The sequence below is a fragment of the Urocitellus parryii genome, chromosome 4, assembly GCF_045843805.1.
Source record: "Urocitellus parryii isolate mUroPar1 chromosome 4, mUroPar1.hap1, whole genome shotgun sequence".
Classification (NCBI taxonomy): Eukaryota; Metazoa; Chordata; class Mammalia; order Rodentia; family Sciuridae; genus Urocitellus; species Urocitellus parryii.
The window spans coordinates 7,585,100-7,603,199 of NC_135534.1; the positions used below are offsets into that span (position 1 = coordinate 7,585,100).

Here is an 18,100-nt window from a genome sequence, read left to right on the forward strand (position 1 = left end):
GCATCCTCTGCTTCACAAGCCCTCAGATTCCACCTCCCAAATCCATCTCCACACAGTCCTCATGATGCCATCTCCAGGGATGAAGGCAGAGTGCCCTGATACAGTAAGTACCCTCTCAATGAAAATTAAACCCAGATTTCCCACCATGCCCCCCGACCTCACCTCCCTCCCCACCTCACCTCCCTCCCCCACTTTCCTCTCTCTCCTGTTACTCACTGGCTTTCCCTCAGGCCTTGAAAGAACTAAATTTCTTTCCCACCCCTTTCTTCTACACGCCCCTTTGCAAACAGTCTCTTCTTTGGTTTCCTCTGCTTCCTCAGCCTCCAGCAGGCATCTCTTAGATCCATCCTCCAGTCCCTGGTGCAAAAGGCCTTTTGGCAGAGGATCTTCCTGGGCCCCCAGGTCCCACTGCCACTTTTGCCGTCAGATACCTGCTCTTCTCTGTCACAGCACCTCCATGGTGGCCACCAATATGTGTGAAATGACTTGTCCCATGTTCATCTGCCCAGTATAGAAGCTCTGGGAGGGCAAGAATTTTTCTGGTGGTAGGCAAGAGCTTGGCATGTGGTAGATTCTCAATTTGGTGAATGAATAGATCACAGAAAAGCAAACTGAGGCTTAGAGAGATCAAGATTCCAAGCAGTCTCCTGGACCGTTTGTGCTGGCCAAGGTGAGCCACAGTCTGCTCTGGGCGGGGAAGGGTCGGGTTCAGATGAGTATGAGGGAAAAAATGAATATAAAATGCTCAGGCCACGCCTGGCAGGTGGTAAGTGGTTAGTATTAATCCCTGCCTCAGAGTGTGACCAGAGCCTAAGGGAGGGGGGCTCCCCCCTCACAAGCCTTCCTGGATTCCAGTGGCAGAGAATCCACTGGGGACACAGAACTGCCCCCTTCCAGCCCTGCAGTGACACAAAATATGGAACAGGGCCTTAGCCACTGAGCAATTCAAGTAGGGCTCACCTCAGTCCCTCCAAAGCCACCCAAATAAAGTCACCCTCAAAGTAAAAGCCATGAGCTGTCTGTTCAGGTGTGCCTGAAGGTGAGCACATCCCCTCTCCCAGGCAGATTGCCAAACCTGCCGCTTTCTTGCCCTGCATGGGTACTTCTGACCCTGGTCATGAGGCCCCCTAATGGATTCTGTGAGTCAGACACAGGATCCTGGGGGCTCCTGGCAGTCCCTTGCCTTATGGCTCAGGGTCCCTAAACCCCAGTCTTTCTTCCAGACCAGTCGATAGAATTGGCTCCTCTCTAGCCTTTTCCCAACCCAAGACCCCTCCTCAGCCTCTGCCAATCCCTGTCCTGGGCCCTGCTGGGCCCCTCCCCAGCCCCCTGGGCCCTTAAGCAGCACCCCCCTCCTCCCGGCTGTTAGCCTGGGAAGGGGGCCAGGTCCTGAGCTCAGACCTTGGCGATTCCTGAGTGTCTGAGGCCCCGAGCCAGCCCAGCCAGCCAGGCCAGACAGGGAGGGGGGAGTGGCAGGGTGGGCACCAGGAAGCCTTCTAAATGGGGGAGGGGGACTTGGCATGGAAGCTGGGTTTCTAGCCTTTTTCTTTCTGTTTTTCTTCCCCACCCTACGGACTTCTTCCTGGGACCTGAGTCTTGGCCAAAAGGTGCCCTTCCTGAGTCCTTATCTCAGAGGGAAGTGGACCAGTACTAAGGAGAAGTGACTTGGGGGCGTGATACCCCCACATGTGCAAGGGCGGCTGCCAAAGAGCTGATCAGCCTGGGTCCCAGCCCCGCTCGACCACAATCCTCCGCTTGACCCTGGTCAAGGCCCATCTTCCTCCCCCAGCCTCGGTTTCCCGCTTCGACCGGGCGGGGCGCCTAGTCTACGCGGGCCTCCCCGCCCCGCCCGGAGGAATCTGGCGGGACCGCCCGTGCGTCCCAGGTGAGGACTCCCTGGAAAGGGCCCAGCGCGGTTCCGGCGGGGGCGGGCATCTGGGGCGAGGAGCGCCCCGCGTCGGCCGGCCAGTCCGCACACTCGCGCTCCTCCGGGCGGCAGCGACGACGCTTTAAACAGAAAAAAACTGTCTCCCTGGCCCGGGGCCAGCGTCCCAGCCCCCCTCGCCGCCGCTGCGCCTCGCTCCAGCCAGGGAAAACAACTGCTCACTTCTCCTGCGTCCTCCCCGCGCGCTCCCTGCTTCCCGGCGGCCGCGGAGAGAAGCCCGGCCAGGGGGAGGCGCGGAGCGGGCCGGCCGCCCGGCCTTCCTCTGCCCTCGCTCCTCCTCTCCGCCTCCACTTGCTCCGGTCTCCGCTCTCCGGCCTCAGTTCGGGGCCTGGCTGGGCTTCTCCCGGGCCGAGAAGTTTCTGGGCTCCCCGCAGTCCATCCTCCATCTCTTGGCCTCGCACTGGGCCCCCGCCCGCGCCTGCCGTCCCCTCCCTGCCCGCTCCCTCGGCTCCTCTCCCTCGCTGCCCTCTCCACCCTCGTCCCGGGCTCCCGGCTCTAGATCCCCGCCGGCGCCGGCCCCTCCTCGCCCCCGCCCGGGCGCGCCCCCCGGGGTCAGCGGCCCCGGATGCCCGGGCCCCGAGGGGCTGCTGGAGGCCTGGCCCCTGAGATGCGCGGGGCGGGGGCGGCGGGGCTGCTGGCGCTGCTGCTGCTGCCACTACTGGGCCCGGGCGGCGGGGCCGAGGGGGGGCCGGCCGGCGAGCGGGGCGCCGGCGGGGGCGGGGCGCTGGCCCGCGAGCGCTTCAAGGTGGTCTTCGCGCCGGTGATCTGCAAGCGGACCTGTCTCAAAGGCCAGTGTCGGGACAGCTGCCAGCAGGGCTCCAACATGACGCTCATCGGAGAGAACGGCCACAGCACCGACACACTCACGGGCTCCGGCTTCCGCGTGGGTGAGGGCCAGGGGCTCGGGCTGGGGGAAGCCGGGAAGGACAGGCGCCAGGACCAGGTGGGACACTGAGTGGAGCCTCATGCATAAAGGTGGGGAGCTGGGGGTACAGAGAACAGAGATCTCGGCCCCGAGGGCATTAGTAGCTTGGGAGACTGCAGTCCTGAAGGCCAGAGTTGGAGGACTATGGAGGCCTGGCCTCTGAAGCTTTGGGTTAAGGTTGGGGCCTAGGATGGGGTCCTGGATGACACCAGCTTCCTGGAAGGTGTGAGTTCTGAGAAGGAGTGCACAGGTTTTTCAGAGATATGAGCAGGGCAGAAAGCCTGAGAGAGAGAGAGAGAGAAATATTTTCCTGTCTTTTAAAAATGTCTAAAGCAGGCCCTGCCAGGAGTAGACACCTGTGTTTTCTGGGAGGAGGAGATAAGGTCAGGACTGGGGGTGAGGGCATCAGTCATTGGCAAAGTCTGAGAGGAGGGGGGTTGAGACCTAAGACATGGGGTGCAGGCCTGGAGGTGGGGACTGGTTTAGGTCCTCAGTCCCTCCTTTTCCTGTGTCTCCTGTAAACTCTCAACATCTCTCCCTCAAATTTACTCAGAGTCTCCCCACCCTACCCCAGGCCCTTAGGACCTCCCCTTCAGCCCAGAGCCCACCCTCTCTACAGCTCTCTGTTCACAGGACCAGGCCTGGGGCTTGGGCCTCCTCCCCAGGGCCTGTGGGCCAGGCGGGGGGAGGTGTCCCAGCAGTAATTACCCTCCTGGACAGGGTAATTAGGCCGAGCCCAAGATGGCACCAGCAAAACAGCCCCTCTCATACAGTCCCCTGCTCACTCACCCACTCCAGACCTGAGGAACCCTACTCCAGGGGTTCACAGTTCCCAGGAGATGGAGGGTGTGTGTGTATGTGTGCGCGCACACACACTCGTGGTCCCTGTGTGTAGGGAGCAAGATGAAGCTTTGGAGTGGCACACTGTGATTAGTCTGGGCCTTGTGTTGCTGTCTCCGCGTGTCTAAGTCACTGTCCGGGAGTGTAAGGGAATGTTTACCTAGTGAGCCTTGATGGTGTCAGGAGTCTCTCTCTGTGTGTGACCTGATGACTGTATGTGAGCATGTGTGTGCCTGGCCTCCCAGACCCACTAGCCATCCTGTGCAGGCCGCTGTCTCCATCCGTGCTGCCCACATCCCCCAGGCTCAGTGCCCAGGCCACAGTGGGCGGGTGTCACTGGGAGGTCACTCTCACCACTATGGGTGACTCACTGGGAGGCAGGAAGGAGAGGATCCTGCCTCCCCAGGCCCAGGACACACCTCTTCTGCCCTGGGAGGCCTGGTCCCCAGGGGCCGGGCAGGATGGGCTGGGATGCTCAGCCCAACCCCCATGGCCAGGAATGAAGGCTGTCCCTATAAGACCCTTTCAGGTGTCCAGGAGAGCAACAAAGCCACCTTCCCACCTGGGAAGTGAGGGCAGCCTTAGCGAAGACAGGAGCAGGGCTGGATCTTTCTCAGGAACTCAGGGCTCCAGACTAGAAGCACATGTCAGGTGTGACTATGTGATAAAGCAACAGAAAGTTCTCACCTCTTGCTCAGTCACACCTACATTCATCCCCATGAACCTCCTTTGAGACCTAGAGCTAGGGCCCACCAGGCCCTGCTCTCCAAAGAGCAGAGGTAGATGGTTTAAGGTTCTGGCTGTGCGAACCTCCCATGTCTAGGCAAGGACAAAAGCAGTGAGCAGAGGTGTGCAATGTCAGAGTTTAATCTGAGGGGGCATTCTCCAGGGATTATGGGATTGCGGACAGGTAGGAGGGAGGCAAGAAGCCATGGAGGGTCTGAGTAGCAGGGCCAGAGTCGGGAAGGACCAAGGCCATAGGAAGCAGGGGCGATGGGCTCATGGGACATTACTGAGACTGAAAGGTGGAGCAGGCAGGAGCAAGAGGAGTGGAACCTTGAGGGTCACTTATGCACAGTGAGCCCAGGTTCTGAGGTACTGATTTCTAACAGTATCCCTGGTGTAGATGCCCAAGAAAGGTCCTGGTGGGGCCATAGTTCTATTCAGAGATGGGACATCATTCGCAGTGATGAGGTGGGGGCTGGAGGGGCAAGGTAGAAGGCAGGGGAGAGACGGCCAGTAGAAAGAGAGGCTGAGGCCTGAATTAGGGGGAGAGTGGAGGGAGAAGAGGAGGAGGCACTAGGGAGAACTCCCATGCCCAGGGAAGGCTCCAGAGGAAAGCCAGAGGAAGAGCAGGCTGCTCCCTCCTGATGGTCACCATCATGTGCTACTTCTCTGTGTGAACTGCACTGGGCTAAGCATTTGTACAGTTCTTGCCTCACTGAATGGACACATCTCCATGCACGAGGGCACCGTAGCAAGGGCAGGGGAAGGAAGTTGCCCAGGGTCACACATCTGGCTCACGGCATGGCTAGAATTTAAGTTAGAAACTTAAAACTCCAGAACCCACCATGGGTATAGGGTGTTGGGGACCTAGAGAGGGCAGTTTCCATGTGTGGGATACATTTTCAAATCCAGTTTCCCAAGAAGGATGGAGCCAGTGGGTGACAAGGAAGGTGGGGGGGGGGGCAGGACGTGGGAGAGGGGAGGCCTGTGGGCTGGGCTCAGCACAGGCCCTGATCCACCTCCCTCACCCCCAGTGGTGTGCCCTCTGCCCTGTATGAACGGCGGCCAGTGCTCCTCCCGAAACCAGTGTCTGTGTCCCCCGGACTTCACCGGGCGCTTCTGCCAGGTGCCGGCTGGAGGAGCTGGCACGGCCACCGGCAGTTCAGGTCCAGGGCTGGGCCGAGCCGGAGCCCTGTCCACAGGCGCGTTACCACCCCTGGCTCCTGAGGGCGAGCCTGTGGCCAGCAAGCACGCCATCTACGCTGTGCAGGTGATCGCTGACCCTCCTGGGCCAGGGGAGGGGCCCCCTGCCCAGCATGCGGCCTTCCTGGTGCCCCTCGGGCCAGGGCCAGGACAGACCTCAGCAGAAGGTACTGAAGGATGGGCAAACCCGAGGGGCTCGAGGTGGGCGAGCATGGATATGACCAAACCCTGGCGGGGGGCAGCCCAGGAGAACCTCAGGGCTGCAACCCCCCTGACAAGGCAGCCCTGAGGCCACCGCATCCCGCCCCCAGTGCAGGCCCCACCCCCCGTGGTGAACGTGCGTGTCCACCACCCGCCCGAGGCCTCCGTCCAAGTGCACCGCATCGAGGGGTCCAACTCTGAAGGCCCGGCTGCGGCCCAGCTTCTGCTGCCGCACCCCAAGCCCCCGCACCCACGACCACCCACCCAAAAGCCCTTGGGCCGCTGCTTCCAGGACACGCTACCCAAGCAGCCAGTGAGTGAATCCACAGTCCCAAGGGCACCGCCCTTTGGTTTCTCAGGGTCTCCCTGCCCAACTCATTAAAATTGCATAAGGGTCTGCAGGAGCGGGACAGGGAAAGGGCCCCAGGAGGGAGGTGAGTGAGGGCAGGGCACTCTGTGACCTTACCCCTAACCCCTATCCCTAGTGTGGCAGCAACCCCCTACCCGGCCTCACCAAGCAGGAAGACTGCTGCGGGAGCATTGGCACCGCCTGGGGCCAGAACAAGTGCCACAAGTGCCCCCAGCTGCAGTGTGAGTGCCTGGTCTCAGTGGGGCTCCCCCACAGGGCCACCCATCCCATCCTCCTCCCACCTCTGCCATAGAAGTCTCCAGCCCAGTGGCCCCAAATTCCTCCCTCCCTTCCCTCTGGCCTCCCCCTTGGCCTCTTTTCCCTCCAGAGACCTGCAGTATCCCCCTATTCCCCTGCCATGCTGTCCTCTCTCTGCAGACACAGGGGTGCAGAAGCCTGGGCCTGTCCGTGGGGAGGTGGGTGCAGACTGCCCCCAGGGCTACAAGAGGCTCAACAGCACCCATTGCCAGGGTATGGCCAGTAGGAGATTCTGTGGGCTTGGGGAGGGGCGGACCTGTTGTGGGTGGGGAAGGTCTCAAGGTGGGCAAGGGAAGAGACAGAGTTGGGGTAGGACTCTGAGGGTCTTGGAACAGCTTGCTGTCACCTTATGACTCCAGACTAGAGAAACCAAATTCTCACTTACCACAGACATCAACGAATGTGTGATGCCAGGCATGTGTCGTCATGGTGATTGCCTCAACAACCCTGGCTCCTATCGCTGCGTCTGCCCACCTGGCCATAGCTTGGGCCCCTCTCGAACACAGTGCATTGGTGAGACAGGGTCCTTGGAGGTTACGAGGCACAGGTGGGAGGGGAGGAGCTCCCAGGATTGAGAGTCAGGTCAGAAGAGATCAGAAGGGGGTCATGCATTGACTGCAGCAGAAACAAAACCCAGAGAAGACAGAATCAGTGATCAAAGGGGTCAGAGGACATATGAGATCTTAGGTTAGAGGTCATATGACATCAAGGCTTATATGAAGTCAGGGTCCTATAGATCAGGGCTTAATGGGAAGGGGGGGGGGGTAAAGTCCAGAGCAGCTAGAATCGGGTCAATAGTCTTGTAGATTTCAGGAGTCACATTAGCCACATGGGGATGGGCTAGAGAAGCAAGGTCTGGAGCAGATGGACAGAGGGATGTGAGCAATAGTTGGTCCCAGAAGCCCATGCTGCCCACTACCCCCTGCAGCAGACAAGCCAGAGGAGAAGAGCCTGTGTTTCCGCCTGGTGAGTCCTGAGCACCAGTGCCAGCACCCCCTGACCACACGCCTTACCCGACAGCTCTGCTGCTGCAGTGTGGGCAAGGCCTGGGGTGCGCGGTGTCAGCGCTGCCCAGCAGATGGCACCGGTATGCAGGGGGCTTGTGGGGTGGCAGGGGTGGGGGTGGGGCGTTTTCTGTCTGGAAAACACCCACTTTTGTGTCTGCTGTCTTGACCACAGCTGCCTTCAAGGAGATCTGCCCAGCTGGGAAGGGGTACCACATCCTCACCTCCCACCAAACCCTCACCATCCAGGGTGAAAGTGACTTTTCCCTTTTCCTGCACCCTGATGGGCCACCCAAGCCCCAACAGCTCCCTGAGAGCCCCAGCAGGGCACCACCACCTGAGGACACAGAGGAAGACAGAGGTCTGGCTTGATCCCTTGACCCTTGATCTACACATATGACCTCTCAGTCTAAGCCCTAACTCCTAATCCCTTTCCTGAAACACTGATCCTCCCAGACTGGACCCAGAAATTTGACCCTGGGGCATAGCCTCCTAAGCCTTGATCTGTAACCCAAGGACCTCAACCATTGCTCCTCAGACCACCAAGCAACACAGCCTAACTCCAGGAGCGATCTCTAGACCCTTGACCCAGAGACATGACTGTTGGACTCTTAGAGACCCTAACCATAGCCTGAAACAGATGTGCATGCCCATAATTCTTGCAGTTGGAGAGGCTGAGGTAGGAGAATCACAGGTTCAAAGACAGCCTCAACAATTCAGAGTGGCCCTTAAGCAACTTAGTGAGACCCTGTCTCTAAATAAAAAATAAAAATAAATAAAGGGCTGGGAATGTGGCTCAGTAGTTAAGCCACTCTGGGTTCAATCCCTGGTACCAAAAAAAAAAAACAACAAAAAAAAGGAGGGTCTAGGGTTGTGGCTCAGTGGTAGAGTGCTTGCCTAGCATGCACGAGGCACTGAGTTGGATCCCCAGCACCACTAAATGTAAAATAAAGATATTGTGACCCACCTAAAACTAAAAAATAAATATTAAAAAAAGGAGAGAGAGACCCTAAGCATACAGATGTGACTCACACCCCAGTGTTTAATATCCCTATTTTTTCCCTTTTAGGGGTGACCACCGACCCAGTAAGTATGAGAACCCAGGTGGGAGAGGCAGGGAAGGTGAGGGACTCAGGTAGGGTTTATGCTGCTGTCACCCACAGCCAGTGAGTGAGGAGCGGTCTTTGCAGCAGAGCCACCCTACAGCCACCACCTCTCCTGCGAGACCCTATCCAGGTGAGCTGGGCGCTTCAGGGAGCAATTCTCAGGGGCTAAGTCTGGGGTTGGGGGAGTTAACAGCCTAGGCACTGGGGGGCAATGAAGCTGGGGTAAGACCTGGGGGGACAAGGGAGGCTCAGTCTCTTAGGAGCCTTGGGTGCTGCCTGCAGAGCTGATGTCCCGCCCTTCACCACCTACTATGCGCTGGTTCCTGCCGGACTTACCCCCCTCCCGAAGTGCGGTGGAAATCGCCCCAACTCAGGTCACAGGTAAGGTCTGCTTGGCAAGGCCATGACCCCCAACTTAATTTCCGCACCCCCCGTCCCCCTCCAATCATATCGTAGCATTAGCAGGCTAACACTTGTCCAGGGCTGGGCTCTGGGAAGTCCTGGTGAAAGAGGGATTCCACCGCACTCTCAAATGGCCCAAGCAGCATGGTAGACAGTCTGAGGGCTTTCACTCATTTGATCTGTGTTTATTGAATGCCTGCTATTTGCCAGCACTGTTGAGGTGCTTGGGATGCCAGGGGGAACAAAAATAGAGAAGAATTTCCTGTCTTTACAGAGCAGACAAAAACCAGATCAATCAGGGGGAAAAAAAAAAAACACCTAGTATTTCTTATAAATGCTGTGAAAAAATAGAGAAGGAGGAAGAAAGTCTGGGGGTTGTGATAATATTTAGGGTATCAATGAGAGAAAACCATGCAGGGTTTTAAAGATGATTAGAAATTCAAGAGGAGTGGGGAAGGGAAGGGCATGCAGGTTGAGGAAAAGAACATTCTGAGGGAAGAGAAGTTTGGGTAAAGGCATGGAAGTATGAAGCACTGGGTGGAGGAGAGAGAAACCAGACACAGATGGGTGTTTCTGAGCCAGGGAAAGCCCAGTGCGTGGAGGCTTGTTAAGAGGCTTGGGTTTGATGCCACAGGCTATGGGAAATGTCTGAAAGGACTGAACATCAAAATAATTGCTAGCTCAGACTGAGCAATCCCTCTGTGCCAGGCACTGTCTAAAGAGTTTACAGGCTAAATATCATTTAATCTTCTCATGCTGAAAAGTGAGCCTTGTTGCCTCCTTTTCCAGATGAGAAAACTGAGGTTGAGACAGTCTCAGTAATTTGCTCTAGGTCACACAACTGAGCCAAAGTCAAGCTTGTGTTGGCATGGGCTCCAAAGCCACGAGGGAGCTGTCAACCTGAAACTCTGAACCTAGATGTGCTCCTGGAGTTAGGGCTCAGGTGGAAGGTGGCTGCCCCAGGACTGTGGGAATGTGAAGGATGAGGCACCTGGGGAGGATGTTAAGGAGACCTGTGGAGAAATACTCCAGGGGAGGAGAGCAGCCTGCAGAAGCTACTAGTGGGTCAGGTAGGAGTGGGTCAGAGCAGAGGTCAACACCACTCCTGGGGTCATGATGGGGGTTAATGGGGGTGTGCTTGAGATGAAACTGTTGGATCTTGGGATCAAAAAGAGGGAGGAAAAGGAAGCAGGGAATCCTGAGCTTGGTGACAAAACAGGGTGAGGAATGTTCCTGCATCTGACCACGTGTGCACAGCTGTGATGAAAGTTAGATTCCCAGGAAAGGGCTCCTAACTGCCTTGGGAAGGCAGGTAATCATCCATTCTGGAGTGGAGCACCCAGGTCCCTGGGGGAAGGGGTGTTGAAGTCACTGGTTAAAGGATATTGGTGTGATTGAGGCTATAGGATGACTGGGGAGAATGGGATTTTAAGCCCCTTGGGGAAGGATATTGGGACAACTGAGACCCTGAGGGGATGTGGTTTGGTTTCAGGTGACTGGAGGTCAGGCTCTTGGAGTGAATGGGAATGGAAGTATGAAAGGTCTTGGTATAAAGGTGATAGGGATGTCACGTTCCTAGGGTCCTTGTTTGGGACTACCTGGGATCTTGATACGAGGGTTTCTGGGATGAAGTGTAGAAAATCCTAGGATTGAAATAGGAGTGTGCAGGAACCTGAAGTCACCTGGTGACCTGGTTTAGGTATCCGGGTCTGTGGGTCTAGATGTCAGGGTCTGCCCTGGGGCCGTGGCAGGTGAATGCGCCCTCTTTGCCCCCTGACTCGCCCGTGCCTGCAGAAACCGATGAGTGCCGACTGAACCAAAACATCTGTGGCCACGGAGAGTGCGTCCCGGGCCCCTCGGACTACTCCTGCCACTGTAACCCGGGCTACCGGTCGCATCCGCAGCACCGCTACTGCGTAGGTAGGTGAGCGCCACGTAGCGCTGAATAGGCGGGCGCTTGCGCAGGCAGGTGGCTCTGCGGGAGCCCTGGCTCAAAACTTCCCTTTGATGTCTCCTGGCCCACCCGTCCTTCTCAGACGTGAACGAATGTGAGGCGGAGCCCTGCGGCCCGGGGAGGGGCATCTGCATGAACACTGGAGGCTCCTACAACTGCCACTGCAACCGAGGCTACCGCCTGCACGTGGGCGCCGGGGGGCGCTCGTGCGTGGGTGAGAGCCATGGGCACAGGGGCAGTACTCAGTTTCTTGGGTGGAGAGCTCTCCCCTCCTATGCTCTGGTTAACCCTTCCTCCGCCCCCTGATCTCTTTTCCCGACGCCTTTCTCCCGGTCAGACCTGAATGAGTGCGCAAAACCTCATCTGTGCGGCGACGGTGGCTTCTGCATCAACTTTCCCGGTCACTATAAGTGCAACTGCTACCCAGGCTACCGACTCAAAGCCTCCCGACCGCCGGTGTGCGAAGGTGGGGACCCATCCACACCAAAGGGTGGATCCCAGATGTCTCTCGACCTGGGATGGGGGCGGGAGCCTGCAGTAATCTCTGCCCAGCTCTGAGCCTTTCAGATCGGGGTTCGGAAGCCCCAAGCATCCTGTTCTTGTTGATTTGTGTTGGAGAGAGGCCTTCCAAGTACCCTGAGCGCCAGACCAGCCAACTTGTGCCCAGACGGGTCCTCCTCCTTTCTCCTGTGCAGACATTGACGAGTGTCGGGACCCTAGCTCCTGCCCCGATGGCAAATGCGAGAACAAACCCGGGAGCTTCAAATGCATTGCGTGTCAACCTGGCTACCGCAGCCAGGGGGGCGGGGCCTGCCGCGGTGAGAGCGGGGACTCGAAGGCTAATGGGTGGAGCCCTTCCCGGATGGGGCGGGGGCAGGACTAGGGGCAGCAAAAGGTGCCTCGTGGGCGGAGCGTCCTGAGAAGGGAGCGCCCTGCCACCAAGCCCAGGCGGAGATTTCTCGACACCGCGCATCCTACGGTGCGGCAGAGTCTGAGCGAGCTCTCTACGCTGCAGACATCAACGAGTGCTCAGAGGGCAGTCCCTGTTCACCCGGCTGGTGCGAGAACCTTCCGGGTTCCTTCCGATGCACCTGTGCCCAGGGTTATACACCGGCGCCAGATGGCCGCAGTTGCGTGGGTGAGCTCCTGAACGCCCCGATTGCTACCCTCCAACAGCTTGTGCGCTGAAGCCGGGCATTGTAGTCGCCCTGTCTGTAAAATGATGGGTGGACGGGAGGTGACTAATTCATTCCCCAGCTCTTTTATCCAGTCAATCATTTTCTCAGCAAAGGGGCTGCAGAGTTTCCAGTAGGAAGTCTTAGGAGGCAGTGCTTGAAACTGCGTTTGCAATGCATGTCTCTTGAATTTGAAGGTAAAAAAAAATATATCAAACACAGGGTGATGGGCACCCCTGCACTAATGTTTACTGTGCACCAAGCGGTGGGCTAAGGGTTGGGATTAAGAGGACCGAAGACACAGAATGTACCAGAGCTGGGAGCTTGGAAGGAGCTGGGATGCTCCTTGGAAACCAGCACTGGACTGGGAGGAAGAAAACCTGAGTTGTGTTAAAGGACCGATAGGAATTAGTAGAGCAAAGAACAATGAGAGGGAACAGAAGCCAGACAGTAGTGGAAGAAATGAGAGTAGTCACCTCAAAATGGCCATAAAATGATGAGACATCAGAGAAATATTGGAACAGATTAACTGGGCATGCTGGTTGGGAGACAAGGTGAAAAAAAGAGGGGAATGAGACACTCTAGGTATGTGGTTTGGTAATTCAGTGGATGGTGCTGCCCACTAGAATATGATACCTAGGGGTAGACATATTTGGGCAGAAAGATTCTGAGTTCTTTGTTGGCCAAGGGGAATCCAAACCCATGGGCACCCCGTGCTTCTCTACTGGAGATGTCAGTAGAGGCTAGGCCATGTGGGTTGGTAGTTTGGTAGTCTTGGGCCATGCATACCCATGACTGTGGACTATGGGAGCTATGGAGTGTTGAGGCCAGGCTTGTTCAGTCAAGGAGGGTGAGCTGGGTAAGGGGAGCATTTGGCAGAATTTGGCAGACACTGATGCACAGGGGCAGGTGGAGGTGAGGGAGAAGGAATGGTAAGAGGATTCATGATGGAAAGAGGGACGGTAGGTGGACTGCAGAGCACCATTTAAAAATCTGGGGAAGCCAGGTGTGGTGGTGTATACCTATAATCCCAGGCTGAAGCAAGAAGATCAAAAGTTGGAGGCAAAAAAAAAAAAAAAAAGTTGGAGGCCAAGCCAGGCACCATGCATGTGTCTTGGGAGGCTGAGAGGACGAGTTCAAAGCCAGCCTCAGCAATGGCAAGGTGCTAAACAACTCAGTGAGACCCTGTCTCTAAACAAAATACAAAATAGGGCTGGGGATATGGCTCAATGGTTGAGTGCCCCTGAGTTCAATCCATGGTACCCCCCCCCAAGAAAAAAGGCCAGCCTCCAACTTAGTGAGACCCTGTCTCAAAATAAAAATTAAAAGGTCTGGGATGTGGCAGGGGTTAAGCATCCCTGGGTTCAATTCCTGATACAAAATAAATAGTTGGGGAAACCTGGAGCAGTATGAGGAGAAGGGTGGGGAGGGTGCCTCATTTAGTGAGGGTCTGTGAAGGGTATGAAGGCCTGGTCTTTTGGGCATCAAACCTAGCCAGGGGCCCTGAAAGCTCTTGGCTTGGCCACTGGCACACGTGGGAGCTGGCCTCAGCTCAGGTACTCCAGGCCATGAGCAGGAATGGAAAAAGAGTAGCAGAGCTCAGAGACTAATATCATCCTGGCCCTCTGACACCCCTGTGTCCTACAGATGTGGATGAGTGTGAAGCTGGGGGCGTATGTGACAATGGCATCTGTACCAACACACCAGGCTCCTTCCAATGTCAGTGCCTCTCTGGCTACCATCTGTCAAGGGACCGGAGTCACTGTGAAGGTGAGGGGTCCTAGAGCTGGGATGCTGGCTTGTCCCTCCCTATCCCAGGACCCTTACTGCCAGGTCTAGTCCCCATCCAGATCCCAGAAGTGGTATGGGGCTATGGAGCCTCCCGGGGCACTGAGGGAGGGGTACTTTGGCAGCTTCAGCCCCTGAGACTCCCCACCTCCTTGTTCTCCTACAGACATTGATGAATGTGACTTCCCTGCGGCCTGCATTGGGGGTGACTGCATCAACACCAATGGCTCCTACAGATGTCTCTGCCCCCAGGGGCATCGTCTGGTGGGTGGCAGGAAGTGTCAAGGTATGAGGGATTGGCTGAGGGCTTCTGAGGGGAGTGGCAGGGTGCGGTAATCCCCCAGATACACTGGCCTTTCTGTCTTTCCATCCATCCATCCATGCATCCTACACTCAGCTGTCCTTCCATTATTTCACCTGAATAACAGAATAACAGTAATAATGACATTAGTGCTTCTGTGATGCTTACTTTGTGCTAGATGTGTTAGTCCAATTTACCAACTCACCCATACTTGTGTTCATCCTCAAGAGATAACTGAGCACTTACTGTTTGCCAGGTTCTGTGCTCTGTACTAAGTACTCGGCAATGACCAAGGGCTCCCAGCCTCCAGTGGTGGTGGTGGTGGTGGTGATAAACTAATTTTCAGCATTAGAGTGCAGGGTGTCAAGAAGGTTCTGGACTAGCAATCAGTGGGGAGATGACCATTGAATTGGGACTTGAAGCAAAATAATAGTGGTTCTCAGACAAAGGCATTAGATGGTATTTCACCCCCCAAGAACAGTATTTGAAAAGTACAAAGATCTGGAAGTTATGTTTCAAGGAGAGCAATACTGATATCCTGAGCATGGGGTTGGAGGGAGCTGGAGGGAGCTGGAGGGTGATGGGACTGAAGGGTATTGGGAGAGCAAACTGAGCTGAGTTAGGACTTCATTCTGTTGTCATTGGGGAACATTGAAGGATGACAGCAGTGAGTGTACCTACCCACCTATGTGGACCAGAGGGCATCTCTCTGGGGTGTACTTGGAAATCAAAGTGGAAATTCAGGTTCTGAATTTCAGGTCCTCAGGGCACACTCCAGGGAAGGAGGCAGTGGTTCTTGTCAGAGCCATTTCTATCCCTGCTTCTTGCTCCCTTTGCTCCCTCCAGACATAGATGAGTGCAGCCAGGACCCTGGCCTGTGCCTGCCCCATGGGGCCTGTGAGAACCTGCAGGGCTCTTACGTTTGTGTTTGTGATGAGGGCTTCACCCCCACCCAGGACCAGCATGGCTGTGAGGGTGAGTATCCTCCCAGTTTTCTCCTAAGTCTAGACAACTCCCCCGAACTGCAGCTGGCCTTCAGAGACGTCCTGGTCCCATCCTCCTGAATTTGGGGAACAGAAAGATATCTCTTTTGCCTGGGGGAGCCAGACTTCCAAGGGCCTGAAAACCATGTGGAGGAAGGAACAGGGCTCTCACATGGTGCTAAAGGGGGGCCAGGGAAAGTGGGGGACAGTGATGTGATGGGTGGGCAATGTAAATGTGGGGGGGGTAGTTTATCTGCATGACTCTGAGCTGCCTTCCCCCTCAGAGGTGGAGCAGCCCCACCACAAGAAGGAGTGCTACCTTAACTTCGATGACACGGTGTTCTGTGACAGCGTACTGGCCACCAACGTCACCCAGCAGGAGTGTTGTTGCTCACTGGGGGCCGGATGGGGAGACCACTGTGAAATCTATCCCTGTCCAGTCTACAGCTCAGGTCAGGAGCCGGCAGGCCCCTTTCCAGAACCTTAGTTTGTGCATCAGGAAACCAAATGGGGAAAATGGCTCCCTGCTGGATAGTTGGGAAATGTGGTGCTGGCTCTGGCCAGCAGACTCGTACTCAGTCCTCCTTCCTTCCCTCCCTGCAGCTGAGTTCCACAGCCTTTGCCCCGACGGAAAGGGCTACACGCAGGACAACAACATTGTCAACTATGGCATCCCAGCCCATCGTGGTAAGCCCCAGCGCGGCTTCCTCCACCAGGTCGGGCCCCCAGGCTTGGCTCCCAGGTGCTGGCTTGGCATAGGGGTAGGCGGCGCCAGATCGGCTCTGCGCACACATCAGGCTCGCCCCTACCCCTGTACTCCTGGTCCTTCACTCTGGAATGGTTGGAGGGAAAAACTTCTCCCTAGGGTTTGGCTTTCCTCCCTGCGCGAGCCCCGCCCACCCCTTCCGCCTGCCTGCGGGGCCGAACAGCTTAGAGGTATAGGCGGCTGGGCGCCCATGGTTGGTCACCCGCAGACATCGACGAGTGCGTGTTGTTCGGGGCGGAGATCTGCAAGGAGGGCAAGTGTGTGAACACACAGCCTGGCTACGAGTGCTACTGCAAGCAGGGCTTCTACTACGACGGGAACCTGCTGGAGTGCGTTGGTGAGCGCAGCTCGCCGCGGCGGCGGCTCGGGGGAAGCGGCCGGGAGGCCCGAAAACCTCCCGCCCGCAGGTCTGCCCCTGGCATCCGCACTTTTTCTCCCTGTAGATGTAGACGAATGCTTGGACGAGTCCAACTGCAGGAACGGAGTGTGTGAGAACACACGTGGCGGCTACCGCTGCGCCTGCACGCCCCCGGCGGAGTACAGCCCCGCGCAGCGCCAGTGTCTGAACCCCGAAGAGATGGGTGAGGCCCGGGCCGGTCAGCTGGGGAGAGGGAGGGGGCGGGGCCCAGCCGAACTGTGACTGCCACCCCCACCCATCCCCTCGCTGCCTGTAGACGTGGACGAGTGCCAGGACCCGGCAGCCTGCCGCCCTGGCCGCTGCGTCAACCTACCGGGCTCCTACCGCTGCGAGTGTCGCCCGCCCTGGGTGCCCGGGCCCACCGGCCGCGACTGCCAGCTCCCCGAGAGCCCGGCGGGTGAGGGCGATGGGCCGACTCCAGGGCCCTGTTCATAGGGTGGAGCCCCAGGGCCTCCACACCGGCTTGGGTGGGGTGGAACCGAGGACGGTCCCTGTCTCTGGTTCCTCGATGACGGCCGGTTCCCTTCGCAGAGCGTTCCCCGGAGCGCCGCGACGTGTGCTGGGGCCAGCGAGGAGAGGACGGCATGTGTGCGGGCCCTTTGGCCGGGCCTGCCCTCACTTTCGATGACTGCTGCTGTCGCCAGGGCCGCGGCTGGGGCGCCCAGTGCCGCCCGTGCCCGCCGCGAAGCGCCGGTGAGCTGGTGAGGGGAACTCTGAGGGCGGTAACTGGGGTACACCGACGACATCGCTCACCTCACCCCACACTCCCAGGGTCCCAATGTCCGACATCGCAGAGTGAGAGCAATTCCTTCTGGGACACGAGTCCCCTGCTGTTGGGGAAGCCATCGCGAGGTGAGTAAGGCCTAGGGGGACGAGACCGGGTCAGCACCATCGTTAGGGGGCGATGTTGACATCGGTAATTCCACCGGTCCTCACAGACGAGGACAGCTCGGAGGAGGACTCCGATGAGTGTCGCTGTGTGAACGGCCGTTGCGTACCGCGGCCAGGCGGCGCGGTGTGCGAGTGTCCTGGTGGCTTCCAGCTGGACGCCTCTCGCGCGCGCTGCGTTGGTGAGCTGGACAGCGGGGCCCGGGGACGGGGCGGGGCGGCGGAGGGGCGGGGCGGCGCCCAGCCGGAACTGGAAGCTAAGCGAAGTCCGCACCTGTCAACCACCTGCAGACATCGATGAGTGCCGAGAGCTGAACCAGCGCGGACTTCTATGCAAGAGCGAGCGCTGCGTGAACACGAACGGCTCCTTTCGCTGCGTCTGCAAAGCGGGCTTCGCGCGCAGCCGCCAGCACGGGGCCTGTGTGCCCCAGCGCCGCCGTTGACACAACCCATGGCCTGCATCTCAAGCTGACGGGTTTTCATTGACATTGGGGGTGAGCTCGGTCTCTTATTCCTGCCTCAACTAGGGACAGGGACCCAGGAACCCTCTGGGGCCCACAGACCCCTTTCTGCACCCCTAGACCCAAGGGTGTCCATAGTGGCCCCGTCAGGTTCACTGCAGATACAGGTCTGCAGGGTGCTGTCGGTCTTGCTCCCCGAGGATGATTCGTAGACGCTGATAAATCAGATCGTGCCTCTTCAGTTTACTCGCAGCTTTGAAAGCAAATTGATGTTCACATCTACTGCTGGTGGGGACTGCACAGAGCAGTACCAGATCCCAGCCACTCAGAGGGGCTAGCTGAGCCCG

The 18,100-nt window shown here is 57.6% G+C and overlaps 1 protein-coding gene across 2 annotated transcripts; it reads left to right on the top strand.

Moving 5' to 3' along the window:
• Positions 1–1,804: 1,804 nt before the first annotated feature.
• On the top strand, positions 1,805–18,001 carry Ltbp3 (latent transforming growth factor beta binding protein 3). Of its 2 annotated transcripts, XM_026396635.2 has the most exons (28): positions 1,805–2,832; positions 5,471–5,806; positions 5,951–6,153; positions 6,326–6,431; positions 6,628–6,720; positions 6,898–7,020; positions 7,436–7,594; positions 7,687–7,872; positions 8,581–8,597; positions 8,675–8,747; positions 8,900–8,998; positions 10,814–10,939; positions 11,056–11,187; positions 11,311–11,439; positions 11,669–11,791; positions 11,989–12,111; positions 13,796–13,918; positions 14,103–14,222; positions 15,084–15,212; positions 15,505–15,672; positions 15,824–15,907; positions 16,195–16,323; positions 16,430–16,567; positions 16,661–16,801; positions 16,936–17,097; positions 17,176–17,256; positions 17,343–17,474; positions 17,584–18,001. In XM_026396635.2, exons 1-28 carry the CDS (start codon positions 2,511–2,513, stop codon positions 17,733–17,735), a joined length of 3,909 nt encoding a protein of 1,302 aa, XP_026252420.1. In that variant the 5' UTR covers positions 1,805–2,510; the 3' UTR covers positions 17,736–18,001. The 2 variants fall into 2 exon arrangements, with proteins under 2 accessions (XP_026252420.1, XP_026252421.1); XM_026396636.2 differs by lacking the exon at positions 16,661–16,801.
• The last annotated feature ends 99 nt before the right edge of the window (positions 18,002–18,100 follow it).